This window comes from Euprymna scolopes, chromosome 40, assembly GCF_053919585.1.
Source record: "Euprymna scolopes isolate OS-2025 chromosome 40, ASM5391958v1, whole genome shotgun sequence".
NCBI classification, from domain to species: Eukaryota; Metazoa; Mollusca; class Cephalopoda; order Sepiida; family Sepiolidae; genus Euprymna; species Euprymna scolopes.
In genome coordinates this window covers 22560121-22575483 of record NC_136521.1, presented here as the reverse complement: position 1 = coordinate 22575483, position 15363 = coordinate 22560121, and the positions used below count along the sequence as shown (strand labels likewise).

The 15363-nt window shown below is 30.3% G+C and overlaps 1 protein-coding gene across 1 annotated transcript in view; it reads right to left on the bottom strand.

Moving 5' to 3' along the window:
- LOC145265427 (uncharacterized) overlaps positions 1-15363 on the bottom strand; it is a 46745-nt gene that overhangs the window by 17936 nt on the left and 13446 nt on the right. Inside the window, exons 2-3 of the mRNA XM_080121260.1 lie at positions 10685-10817; positions 4569-4693 (exon numbers count right to left, since the gene is read on the bottom strand). Of these exons, the coding sequence (XP_079977386.1) occupies positions 4569-4693; positions 10685-10817 (258 nt within the window). The remainder of the gene's footprint in view (positions 1-4568; positions 4694-10684; positions 10818-15363) is intronic.

The following is a 15363-nucleotide window of genomic DNA, read 5'->3' as shown; positions in this document are numbered from 1 at the left end:
GTGAGAATAATGAATTAATAAAATAAATATTAACTGTAAAGGCAAAATTATGTTTTTTAAATAATAACAACCAAAGTTCGCTTTTTCATTTCAGGAACATTTTAGATTTCACTGTCACAAAACATGCTCGTTATTGATATCGAAAATTAATGTTTATTATTTAATTTGAAAACATTGATTTAGGCTTAATTATTTCAAAAGGAAAAACAAAAAAGATTTGTTTAAAATATATATTATATTTTAAGTGTCTGCAGGGAATTTAAACATTTGTTTTATCTTTTTTAATTTGTTTTTCGATTAGGTTGGTGCAAAAATAATGGCCTTTTTTTACGTTTAAACGAACATCAAAAATATTTTTGCATCAACCTAATATTTCACATCAAATTCTATTTGAAATTTTTATTAAAATATGGTAATGCTCCATTTTTATATTTAAAAAAAAAAAAAAAAAATAGTCCATACAATTTTATTCTACACATTCTTTACAAAATATAACCACGTAAATCTTCAAGTTTTTCTACTTAATAAAAATATACTTTGCAGAAAATTAGTGTCAAATTTTTATTTCTTTTCTTTTCAGGGAGTAATCGTTTTTAAGCAGTATTTTTCTTCTAAAATTATAGTTTTAAAATCAGATAACACACAAAGATTAATACGAGTAAATAAGGAACCTGCTTTAAAGGTTTTCCTTATTTGTGCATCTATGTTATTGTGCTAAAATAACTTTATTATTTAGAAAACCATTCTTAACATAGGGAAGATAGGAGGTTGTGGTGTAACTATTCTGTACTTTCACCTAAAAATTTAATCAACAAAAATTTCATAAAAATTAAATTTAACTTGAAAATAATATCAAAAATAGCATGGTAACAGATGCACAACAGGTTTTTCAAACTCTAAACACTCATATAAATGGCACAGCTACAGCAAGAATGAATCTCTTTATGAGTAAATTCATGTTATCGAAGAAGGAGCTAAAGTCTGCTAAAAATGTCTAAACTAAACACTACTATGCCTCGGATTTGGTTTTATCCTCTCTTCAATACATCTAATGCAACTCTACAAAGTTTTTCATTATTTCTTATAACTAACACTTATTGTTTTACATATGAAACTAGAAGATAGCCTAAAACAGTTTCCTTGAGTTATAATCCATTTATTTATTTTACTTTTCAGATTAAAATGTCAGTAAAAGCACAACGTTCAGTTTTAACCCGTGGTTCACAAAATTTGTTGGTCTACTCTGTCGTTTGGATGAAACAGCACTTTCAACTTCACAACAAGTCATCCATCATTTCTCAAAAACAGTTATCCCCACTTAAAAAATAGTGGGATTTCTATGTTAATTGCTAAGGAATTAATTAGTTGGCAAGTCATCCAGTTTAGTTATCCCCACTTAAAAAATAGTGGGATTTCTATGTTAATTGCTAAGGAATTAATTAGTTGGCAAGTAGTTAACCCACAATTTCCCTTATTAAGAGAATGTTACATAGGACAGAATGTCAATATATTTTGCTATAAGAGGACCAAAAAGATTGACAGCAGCAACCAGAGTGAAAAAAATGAAGGAACTGCAGGACAGATTGTTTGATATATTTTCTTATAGCTGTAATCTTCCTGACTTGAGATGTGATGACTTTGTAGTAAAGTGCAAAACAGGAAATTGTCAAAAAGGCACATTGTCTGCACTTGTCCTGCTAACAAGATAAGATATAGATTCACCTGCATTTATGTTCCTTTTTTGTGAAAAATAAAATAATATATTGGTATTTTTTGCAATTTTCAGGTTCCACTAGAAGAACTGCCATTTACAGCAATTTTTAAATTAATTGATGGAACAAGAAAAGCCTAACAACATTTACTGGTCCTTTGAGGAAACTTTGTATCAATAATTATCAAGATTTGCCTCAAGTAGAATTCTAAAAAAAAAAAATAAATAAAAAAATAGTGTCCCTCCTGATCATCATTATCTGACAGCAGAAGAAACAAATAATTTAAGTGTGAAGACCAGAGTCTACTTTTTGAGTATGCTGTTGGCATTTCTCGAGAAGTTAAACTATGCAGCTTAGAAAATTGGGCCCTTGAATCAAGCAAGATGGATAACATAAGCCACAAGGTTAATGTATTTATGGACCAGAAGTGTCTATCCTCAAACACTATGATAAATTAAACATTCTAGTCAAATTTATCATCCAAGTGTATGCAGTTAGTTGGTTTGAGATCAAAACCGACAATAATATTTTTAACCAATAGTATATTTTAATATGATTCAGAGAACAAAACAGTTAACTGAAATCTAAATTACTGTTTTAAACAGTTCCAAATATGGTGCTTTTGCACTACTTCCGGAAAATATAATATATACTCTAATACAAACTCAATATATACTCAATAAACTCAAATGAATTGGATGTGAGAGAAAAGGGCATTCAAACGATTTTGTCCATTAGGTAAATAAATATTTATCCATTAAATTTCATTAGTTTTCTCACTATTCAAATAATAGTCAGCTTTATTCATATTTCATCACAAAAATATAAAAAAGGAGTGTTTTGTTGCTTTTTCCAGAAATAGTGAACAACTAAAAAAAAGATTAGTGCTATCAATTTTGCAACCAAACACTGGTCAAATTTGGTTGATTTTTCTAAAAAAAAAAAAAGTTGTATATGGGCAGGAAGCAAGACAGATACATTATTATAAAGTCACCGTGCCAGCAAATTAGACCTTCATTTTTCTTGAAAAGAAATTATACAGAACAATTTAGTTCTATTATAACAGTTTATATTATTGTGTTTAATAAAAAATAAATAAAATACATGGTTCCGTAACTTGTATCAAATTGTTATATTGTTTAATACATCTCCACATCTTTTTAGATTGTGAAATTTAAAAGTTGCTAATTAGCTTTTTTTTGCAATTTTTGTTTAATTAATGCAGTAAAAGTTGAGATATTTTGCTAGTTGTGATTCATAAGTAAAATTATAATTCATGTATTTTTCTTTCAATGTATTTCATATAAATATATCAATTTTAATTGAATTTTTTATAAAAAATAATGAAATTTTAAAGTCAGTGTTGTGTAAAATGCTTTGAAAATGAAGGATTTTTCAGCATTTTTTTTTTTTTTTTTTTTTACACGATTTTAAAAATTAAATGCTCAATTTTCTGTTCAAGATAGGAATCTAATTTTTGGTATCTGTTCTTATCACATCAAATCCCAACTATCATCACCAGTGTCATGTTAATTTTCTGAAAAAAGTTGCAAATCGACCTGCCCTAATATCTTATATGCTTTTATATAGAGTGACGTGGCTCTCGGTTGATTAACTGTGTCAGATACATACTCAAGAGTCAAAACAATGAAAAGAATATTCTGTTGTCATAGCCTTAGTGATCACCCACAAACTTGCCTTAGCATATTATAGAGATAAAACTTACTTGCCTTAGCATATTATAGAGATAAAATTTACTTGCCTTAGCATATTATAGATAAAATTTACTTGCCTTAGCATATTATAGAGATAAAATTTACTTGCCTTAGCATATTATAGAGATAAAATTTACAGATATAAAATGACAAAATTAAAAAATTTGACGGCACAGGTTTTTCAATCAATTACGAAATTAGTTAAAAATATTCAATTATTCCATTTACTGTAAATGACAATTCCATTTAAAAGCAATATTAAAACAAGATTAATCATAATCCTAGATTAATCTATCTTTATAATATGTGGTATGTTTAAGATGGATACAAAATATTTAGGGAATTTCTATTTCAGTCATGTAAATTCTTTAGAGTTGAAAACAAAACACTAGAGTTAGATTGGTTTTATTTTCTCACAATGAAAGGTTCGCTTTTTTCACCTAAGCAGCAGCAATACTTTTCTTTATCTCTCTAACCAAGAATAAAATCACAAGTGAACAAGACAGTGTCCAAAATCCAAAGATTCTTGTGAAACAAAGCAACAAAAAAATCTTTATGCTGCTATATCAGACTCCCAACAGTGTGTAGAGTTGCATATTGTATTATTTTTGGACAGGAAGCATTCCCAGTTTATGCACCAGTGCTTTTCTACAGCAAGCACATGCCAATCATGGCTGCCTTTTTTGCTTTGCCTCTTCACACGATTACCAGTTTATATACTTGTATGAAGAGGATTTGGTCCTAAACTAATTAACAGATTATGAATTGTTCAACTGCTAATCATAAGGAGTCCAAATGTAGGCTATATTAAATTTTATGCAAAGAGAGTAAAAAAATTTTTAAAAGTTGTTTTTTTTAAGTGGAAGCCCTTTGTGAAAGTTCAGATAGCTTAGATTTCAAGAAAATAAGAGTTTTTGCCGAATATTCATTTCTTTTTGTGCACTTGTATTTAAAAAAACTTCTTTGAATCGGATCCATTTTATAATCAGTTACTCAAAAGAGGGACAACATTAAGGCTGCCAATTTTAATCGAAGTGATGAAATGGATCCGACAAGATTTAAACAGCATGCCGAATCGATATTCATCATGAATAACCATTTTGCTAACACCATTAAAAAAATTTTTTTTTTAAATACTTACGTTCACGCCCTTTTCCGCACATATAACTGAAAGTTGTGCTTAGTACATGCCGAATTTTACCAAGCTCTGTATCGTGGCATCTCTCAACAAAACCATCGTAACAAGTGAAGAATTTATCAACCGATCTGCACACAAAAATAAATAAGTAAATAAATCTTAAAGAGTTTGATTTACAAGTTATCTAGTCTTTTGGGGTTGAAACATTACCTACTGTCAAATATTAATTTCATACAATTCATTGAATACAAGTTGTCATTTTACTCATGGGGATGCTATTAGTGCATCATGAGAAATACATGATCGAATACTGTCAGAATACCAGAATTTTTTTGTTGAAGGTTACATTATGCTATGGGGAGTGCAAAGGGTTTTTTTTGGTTTTTTTCTAACACATGTGTTGTGTGGAAGGAGGTGAAGGTGTTAACTTAATCTAAATCGAAAACAAATGCCTCTTATTAACTAGCAGAACCTGTGTACCAGCATTGCACAGTGGAAATATGACCCCCACCTCAACTGTAAAAGAAAACCAGCTACAGTTCTTAGTTGGGAGCCACTGCCAGCCCATTATAATAGTGGGCACTGGTGCCTGTGACAAAGTACCAACATACTTCATATACATCCAAATAATGGAGTACATTTTTGTAATGATGTGCTACAAGAAAAAAAAAATGTGGAATATTATTAAAGGATTAAAGGAAATATGTAGCACAAATACAATTCTCCACGAAAAATGTTTGTTTTATTTCTTTCAATAAGTGCCAAAATTTAGGCTTTTCTGTGGACATCTTTCTTTAGAAAAAGTGGGCTAAATTATGAACCACAACATTTCAAGAAATTCTGTAATTTTGCCACCATTTATTTATTTTTCAAACTATTCTCATGAAACTTGGCACTCTTATGTAAAATTGTGTGCTCTTTCTGATTATGCAGTCAAATTTAATGTATCTCTTTACCATAAGCCATGAATTATAAATTCAGATGTACAAATTTCAATTTTTTTAAACTGGTACATGGTATCATACAGTGGGTGTCTATTCATGAACAAAACTAAAGATTGTAGTGGTATTTAAATACAGCTTTATTGAGAGCATACATTTTTCTGCCTCCTCACCAAAAGGAAAGCTTAATCTGGGTGTAGCCATTGAATGCCTAAAGAGCATTCGTGGCTAGTATTTACTACTTCCCCTGACAAAAAAAAAAAAAAAAAAAAAAAAAAAATTGAGTGGAAATAGAAATAAATCTAAAATTTTTCATATAGATTTTGGATTTCTGTAAAAGATGGAAATTCCCATAGTCGACCAGAAATTATGCATTTTGGGACCAGTCCAATTTTCAATTTTGTAAATCCTCTCTATATGGCCAAAAATATACCCCTATTTTCTGAGATGCAACCATAAATCGTACTCTACATGAATCCTTGATGTAGCCTTCACAGTAACAGGAATCTTGATAAGCAACAACTATATATTCACCAGTTGATGGTAATTTTTGTCATTTCTATTCTGTTTTACTGAAAATTCAACTACGTAAAGAAATAAAACGGTAATTTTTTTACCTTGTTTCCACAAAATTACTTTTTTAGATTTTTGGGTATGTTGAAAACGAATATTGCATTTAAATTCTGCAAATAAGTAGTTTTCGGGATATTAAGCAATGTCATTTCTTATGCTATCACTGGTGGCCATCTTGATACGCGCGAGCGCGCAGACATAACCCCAAGAATCTATGCACAAACGCACATACCAAAATAGCCACCAGCAATAACATAAGAAATGACATTGTTAATATCCGGAAAGCTACTTAAAAGGTAGTCATTTTTAAGAAAAATGTTAAGGTGGAAACAAGGTAAAAATTTACAAAATACATCACAATGAAATTATTTATCGAATCGTCTATTATTATTATTTAGATATATCGGTTAAAAAAAAAAAGGTTTGTTTTACATATTCTTGATAACGAGTTAAATAAATTCAAGTTTCACGATATATTTTATTTAATTGTTAGGTGAAAGTACAGAATAGTTAACAAAACACCCTTCCTTCCCCATGTTAAGAATGGGTTTCTAAATGTTATTATTTCAGCATGGTAGCATAAGTGCACAAGTATATTTTATTTGATTTTTTTATCACTAAAAACAAACGTATGTACTTATTACATTTTGTTGTTTTTAAACGTTTTTAGTACATACATACTAAAAGCGTTAAAAACAACAAAATAGTATTGTTTGGAAATCAAATTTGAAAAAATTAACATTTTTTTAAATTGACAAACTTAGAATATAAATGAAACTTTCTGCTTTCATTTTGAAAGCAGAAAAAACAGTTTTCTATTTTTAAGAGAATACAAAATCGTTAATATGCTGACAGCGATGGTTAGCGCATAGCGAGCCGTTTTCCCCGTTAAGCGGATTTGAATTTCAATAAAATATCTTTTAAAGAAATTTCCACAAGAATTATCAAATATTTACATATATACCGATTTATTTTATCAATTTGAAAATATTTTTCGTCAACTTTGCTCAGTTGTAACTTTGCTTCCTGTGGTCATAAAAATAATTTTTATGACCACAAATCAAAGTCCAGTAGAGATGGACTTCTATGCTTATATAACTTGTAAAATTTCAGCCATATCAAATCAAATTTAACCCGCGCATATGTATCCAAACGCAATGTATGAAATGTAAACATTGAAAAAACGTTTCTTTTTGTTGTCATTTTTAACTTGGAACATAAAAACGGTGAACGCATAAACAAAAAATAAATTAACATCATTGGAATGCTTATTCTATTCTCATTAATGTAATTCTTTTAAAAATTGGCCCAAAAATAAAAAAGATATGACTTGTTGAAGCACATTAGGAATATAATATTGCCAATGTCCACGAAAATACAGCATACGCTTGTAATGCTAAGCATAAAGACAATTGCTGGCAAAAAAAGTTCTTATTTTTCGGACTATTATCCTCATTTTATTTATTTCACCACGTTTTGGCTAACTAATCCTTTGGCCGGCTTTGGGTAGGATTGAAACCTATCTTCAGACAATGCTCACCTAGAACTGTAGAGATGCAATGTCTATCCACTGCGTTATGGGCCCTGAAGGGAGACGACAACCACTGGAAGGCAGTAATTACTGAAGATACAATTACGAGATGCAGCATTCCTATCCCGTCCTGGTTAACCACCTGACAAAGGAATAGTTGGCTGAAACATCGTCAAACAGCTATAAAGATGAAGATAATAGTCCAAAAATAAAATATACAAATTACTCATCTCAAAGAATTCCAATAATTAAAAATAAGTTTGTTTTATTTCATTCAATAAAGTTACATATTTATATTTCGTCGTGATAAAAAAACGCAAATATTTGGGAGCTAACATCTTCAATTTAGTTGGTAAAAGATAAGTTTGTTCAATAAATTTCCACATTTATCTATCGGCAGAGAAAAAAGCGCGACATTGTAGTCATCAACAAAGTTAGTGCTGGTTTATTTTAAGTTTTTAGAAAAAATCTTAATATAAAAGTACCAAGTAGTTAGGAGCTAAACTTCTAAATGTAGAAATACATATGTAATGCGCCATTTTCAAACATCACCAATATACACGCAGTGTGTTTAATGGTATAAAAACTCAGTTTTGTTGTTGATGTCTTGACTAAGACTACATTGCCGTAAATGTCATTTAGCAATGCCATATTGTAATGTTACTAAGCGTTCGTTTATGAAGTGGAGAAAAGGATTCCAGAATATGAGAATTTTCAGAGCTCAGCTAATCAGAATGCATGGACTGTTCTAATTATACATTTTAGTTTAGCTCCTAACTTTGCCAAGGAAGCATTTATTATTTATGAATAAAAAAAAAAAAAAAAAAAAAAATGGGAAAGAATATGCTAGGTCTATGCATTTGAGCCAGTTACAACCAGTGTAATCACAGTTTCTGTGGAAAATGTATAATTAGAACAGGTGACAACTGGTAGCAGTGGGAGGATTAAATATTTAGAGAGGAAAGTAGGGACCCCTTCCTCTGAAGATGATGCAATTGTGATGGTGTTTCTCATAGGATGCAATGTAGCATTTTAATATCACGACAGTGTGGCTGAATTACTGTGGCATCTTACTTAGTGTAACTGCGAAAGTGATGGCCCGTCTACTCCTCTCACGTCTACAGAAAATTGCCAAAACTATCCTGATTCGTAATGTGGTTTTAGAGCAGGTCGGTCAACTATGGACATGATCTGTGTGAGAGAGCGCCAGGAGAAGGCACGAAAACAGCAACAACCACAACATATGGCTTTCATAGACCTGACTAAAGCATTTGACCTGGTCGACAGAGGCGCTCGTCCGTGAGAAAGCAGGCTGCCCCCCTACCCTGCCGTCACTCATCAAAACATTTCATGAGAACATGCATGGGAGAGTTCAGTATGGGGGAGACTTGTCTGACCGGTTTCCGATCAATCATGGAGTCAAATAGAGCTGCGTGCTCGCCCCAGTCCTGTTCAGGATTTACTTTGTTTTCAAACAAGCATATCAGAATGTCGATAAATCGATGGGGGTTTCGATCCTCACCCGTAACGATGGGAATTCCTTTACTCTCTCACAATACAAAGCCAAGTCGAGAGTTCAGGAAGTAGTTGTCCACAAACTCCTCTACACTGATGATGCTACTCTTTGCACATCTTTCACTGAGGATCTTCGACTTCTAGATGCTTTCTCAAACATGTACACATTTCGGACTAACAATCAGTTTTAAGAAAACGGTCATTCTCTCCTAATCAGAAAGTGTTAATTTTACAATAATACAACCCTGGAGAATGTGGATGAATTCAAATACCTTGGCGCAACCATCAGCAAAAACATTACTCTGGACCTCAAACTTACCATGTGACTTGGCCTAGCCTCTGCCACATTTGAGAGGCTCCCTCGGCACATTTGGAAGAACAGGCATCTGACTATCAAGATGATAGTCCCTGTGTACAAAGCATGTGCGTTGAGTATCCTTTTCTATGGGGCTGAGACATGGTCTACATATCGTCCTCAAGAGTCCAGTGCTAGTGCCTTTCATACACGATGTCTCCGATCATTGGCGTGTCATGGAAGGACGGAATGACAACTGAAGAGCTCTTCAGACGGACAGGTTCGGGTGCACGTTCCTCAAGACTTAAGTTTGAGATTACGGTGGGCAGGCCATGTAAACCAAATGTCATGTGAACGCCTACTTCACAATGTATGTCATGGTGTTTTAAAAGAGGTATTCTGCCTGTTGGTCGTCCGCGTCTCAGATTCAAGGATGTGCTAAAGCGAGATCTCAGGGATTTTGGTGTGGAACATGAGCAATGAACAGCACGATCCCGGGATTGGGATACTTGGCGAGCCAAAATTTATGCCGGGAAAGAGACAAGACGGAAAACCTCAACTCAAAATACGTTGATCCAAGATGCCATAGTTTTGACCTCTTTAGCAGTCTCGGTCAAAAGAGAAAGACATGGCTGAAATGGTGTTCGAAAGCTACATAAGATAGTGGCTATTAGTCTAGATGTATTGAATTTGTATGTGGCATCTGTTGTTGCAAACCTACAATACTTTGGTCCAGAGGGGAATTTCTGCAGTCATTTTATTATATAGGAGATTATGATCAATATGAATCATATTTATTAATATTGGGGAAACCCTGTATTGTACAAGGGTATAAAAAGGTATAATTTTCAGATTGAATTTCTGTACAATTTTATTCACTGTATTTTTCAACTTGGAAATTCATGAGAGACTTTGGAAAAACCTTGATTTTACAAATCAGGTCAGAGGTCAACAAATAACATACAAAAAAAAAAGGAAAAAAGAAAAGTATTTGGGAAAATTTAACTGTGGCAATTGAAATCGTTCATATCAAGGTAATTTTCATGATGAGTCACCTGGGGCATCAGGTGTTACGTATCAGAATCATCGAACCACAGACACAGAAGTTCCATAATGTAGAAATTAAACGCTAAAAAGGTCTCCACGCTTCTTGGAGAACCAAAGAAATCTACCAATTCAAAAGAACGAAAGAAATCTACTAATTCAAAAGAAAAGGAAAAAAAGGGGACATAACAGAAGAAATAAGATGAGCAAATACACTTACCCGCAAACATGTTCGAGCTGTGTCCGATTCCATGATGGAGATGATCCTGCAATCTCCTTTATGTTTACTCCAGGAAGCAAAACATTCATGCAGTTTTGTAATTCCAAGGTTCGATCACAGAAACCATTTGTACCTGGATATAAATTAAAAATTTTCACAATTCAACACAAAAGAAATTATGCAGATGTACAAAATATTCAAATTCTGTTAAATATTTCATCCGAGTTACCCAAAGGTTTCCTCCTTAACCTTTTTTTTTTCCATTATTTCTGAATTCAAATTCCAACTTCAGAATGTTCCACATCATTTAATGCTGTACTCCAAATTTTTTTAATTAACTGATTCAAACATTTGTTTTTTTTTTAATCTACAGAGAGAAAGGAGGTTAAGAGAACAGATTAGTTAACGCTCAAGAAAAAAAAAAAAAAAAAAAAAAAAAAAAAACTCAATTTATATAAAAATTAAATGTCAAAATGCAATGAGTTTTACCATGTGGAAACCAGGATTTTCTATCATTTCATACTCTTTTCTATATAATCTGTGATAGAAAAAAAAAAAAAAAAAAAAAAAAAAAAAAAAAAGAGGCTAATTTCAAAACTTTTTGGTTTACAAGTTCTGTGTTAACTATTCTGTACTTTTACTCCAAAGATTTTAAATCCTGAATCAACAACAATAATGGTGTATTTAATCTCAATTGCTTGTGTTACTTGTAAGAACTGGGTATATTAAGTGTAGTGGAATTGCAGGTAGGTTGAGAGATAAGGTGCAATACAATTGAAACAGATGAGAACGCGGAGAAAGTATATTTGGATGACAAGACTATTCAAAAGCTTTTCTATTGGAGCAAATGGAAGAAATTACAAAAGTTAGGAATGGGTAGAGTATGTTTAGGGAGTTTCATTACTAACTAGCAGAGCTTTACCGTCAACAACAGTAAATGTCTATCAGGCATGTATATACAATGCAATGATGTATAAAAGTGATATTAAGAACGTGTTGCATGAAGAGAAATAGGAGAATTATATTATATGGATATGTAATCAAAGGGTTAAAAACTATAATCTAGAAAAGACGAAACAGGTAACATACTTCAGTCACGCTGAAAGAATGGAGTTATATATATATATATATATATACACACACACACATACAACAGTCAAGATAGCAGGTCGGTTCACAAGGAAAACCAAGAACTATGAAAGTCAAAAGGATAGACTGGGGAAAAAGAGTGGGAAATAAAGACCAGGTTAGAAATAAGTTAATTTCTAAAAGTTGTCCATTATATAACACAGACTAAATATGATAATCCAACAGTTTGTTCCCAAAATATATTTATCCATTAGTATTGAAAAAAAAAAAAAGAAAAAAAAAAAATTTGATTATTTTGGTAGAAGTCTTAATATTTTATTCTGTACGAAGATAAAACCTTCAACCTCCAGAAGACTGTCACTTATTAGCATTGCATCACGTGTTCAGTTCAGGTTCTGTTCACCATCAATGTTTATCAAATAAGGAGCGGTTGATTTTTCATTTATTTCAAGAGCTTTCAACATTCACCACTCCAAATCTTTTTCTGATAAACAGTTCAGAGTTCATTTTAAGATTTCCTGTACTAGGATCCATTTTGTTCTAGCCAGAGACAAGTTTTATTTGTGTGGTGGAAAAAAGAATAAACTTTATTAAAAATAAATGGGAGAGGGTAATGGTGATTCTGTATTTTATATATTGTCTTAAGTCGTAACACGAGGGAAAGAGCACACGAGAAAAAATAAAATTTTTAACTACCATTAATAATAAGAATGAGAATAATCACAATAGCAGCAATAATAACATTGGCATATATTATTTTAACCAGATGCATGGGAATTACAAATTAGACGAAAAAATTAAAAGATATTGTACACAAACATGTAACCACAGAAAAAAGAAAAAAAAAAAAAAGTCTAAAATAAGATTTATTATAAAAAATTTAAAACTAGCCAATTACTAATAAAAAATTGGCCCTACATCCGATGGCAGTATGCTGAAAACTAGAAATGCCGTGTACATCTTTAAATAAATATATATAAATATATGTAAATATATATAAATATATATATATATATATATATGTAAATATATATAAATATATATATATATATAAATATATGTAAATATATATATATATATATATATATATAAATATATGTAAATATATATATATATATATATATATATATAAATATACTCGGGGTTTTTTTTATATTCAAAAGTAATGGACTAATGAATTCAACGAGGTTGTTAGATAGTGCTCAATAAAAAGAGCTGATAATACTTGTTTATTGTTATATAAACATGCTCACATCCCGCTGCTACAAATAGCCACTTGTTTCAATCAAACAACAGATATCATCAGGCAGCGACTTGACTATTCAAAAGTTCAATGAATAATGGATTTTTATTTTAGGTAGGAACTCTTTAGAAGTTGGAGTTAAAAAAACTTAAAACACAGGACTTTAATTAAATAAAAAAGTAAAAAGGGAGAGGCAATTTAAATAAAGTTAAAAAATTACAATGGGGAGAGAGTGATTGAGAAGAGAAAAAAGGAATAGAGACAGAAATAGAGAAAGAAAATATAGAGAAAACAAAATAGAGAGAAAAAGAAGAGAGAAAATATATATATATATATACATACATATACATACACACATACATATATATATATATATATACACATACACATACATATACACATACATATATGATATGGAGAAGAAAAGAAAAAAGAAATAAATGGTTATAATAAAGAGAATAAGAACTAGAAGGAAAAGGAAAGAATAATGAGATCTAGTTAAATAGGGAAAGAGGGAAAGTAAGAATTTGACAGTGTATAGAAAAAGAAAAAGAAAAAGAAAAAAACCTGCGTGTCAACCAATTTATGAACAATTATACAATTCAGTAATGAAACATATTATTACAAATACAAACAGAAGATACAATCCAAGCGTCAGAAATGAACGTGTCAAAAAAGGCAGTGAATGTATTCGGCTAGCATATTTATCCTCTTACATACGTCCACGAGTAAAATCAACGCAATTCAAACATACGTCTACCATTAATTAGGCCCTTTATGCTAAATGATATAAGTTTAAAATTTTCGCGTTTTTATTAGATAAATATATGAATAAAAGAAGAAAATAATGATAAAACAATATTAAAATTATTATTAATAACAATAAACATAATAGTGATAATAATAATAATAATAATAATAATAATAAAAACAGAATAAAATTAATATTTATTATCTTTTTAATATAACATATTTAGCCATAAGAGGGGATTAAATAAATTAAATAGGTCCAATAATTATAAATAAAAAACTACTAATATTTATGTATATAAAAAAAGAATACAATACAAATATATATATATATACACACACACACATATATATACCCAAATATACACACACATACACACACATATATATATATATATACATATATATATATATATATATACATGCACATAAGTAAAGGTGTAACTATACTATTAAGTTGGAAGTTTAAGCTATTTAAGTATAGATATAAAGTCATATTAAATCACAAAATAATACATTCAATACCAGATTACTAATAACACAGATACAAGTACACTTACCTATAAATATATTCAGGCAAAAGAAGTAATTAAATCAACGAAATACTCAAAAATAGCGACGCACAGGTAGATCGTACCCAAATTAAAAATAAGATACATATGTATATACTCACAGAGAACCAACCGACATACTAATAAGCACATATATACATATATACATATATATATACATATATATATATATATATATACATATATATATATATATATATATAATCTTATGTATACACATACATACAAAAAATACACAAATATATGCACACAATCATATACTAATAAACAACAACGCACACACACATATATACACACACATAAATATGTATAATTTACATAAATTATATATATAGAAATACATAAGAATACAAATAATTTGGCAAGGGTACAGATAGATGCATACACACATAGAAACATACAAATGGATTGAATAAACATGGGAGGGTATACCAAATAATATAGAAATATATAGATCTAAGTACACACGGTCATAAAATAAATACATAGACACATACATATACACATAGACACACAGGTATATAAGATAGGAGAAGTAAAGAATGAAATCAGGAGAGGAGAAAGTATATTAATAGAATATTAATAAATTATAGAAATCAGTGACAATTTTTAATTTATTTAAATTTTATATCTAAACTAAATTACTTAAAAGATGGGTTTTATAATGTTTGCAATTAATTGAATTTTCGTGCTTCTTATTTAATAATTTATCTCTTTCTCTAAAAGTAAGTATAAATAATTTCTCATAAAGACATAGGTAGCAAGGCGAGTTTAAAGATGAACAGGTTTTCGCTTTCTTTAAAATTTTCCAATTTACTATTGGGGAGTAACCTTGCTCTACTAGTTCATTGTAATATTTAGACAAGGAAGTTCTATTTTTGTACTCATTATTTTCAAAAGAGCACTTGTGACCGGTAAATCTTTCTTTAAAATTGTTATTTGTCATTCCTATGTAATATTTTTTTTCTTTCGGATTTTCCTTACTAGAAATAGTTGCTTGGTACACTACAGAAGTAATTTGACAA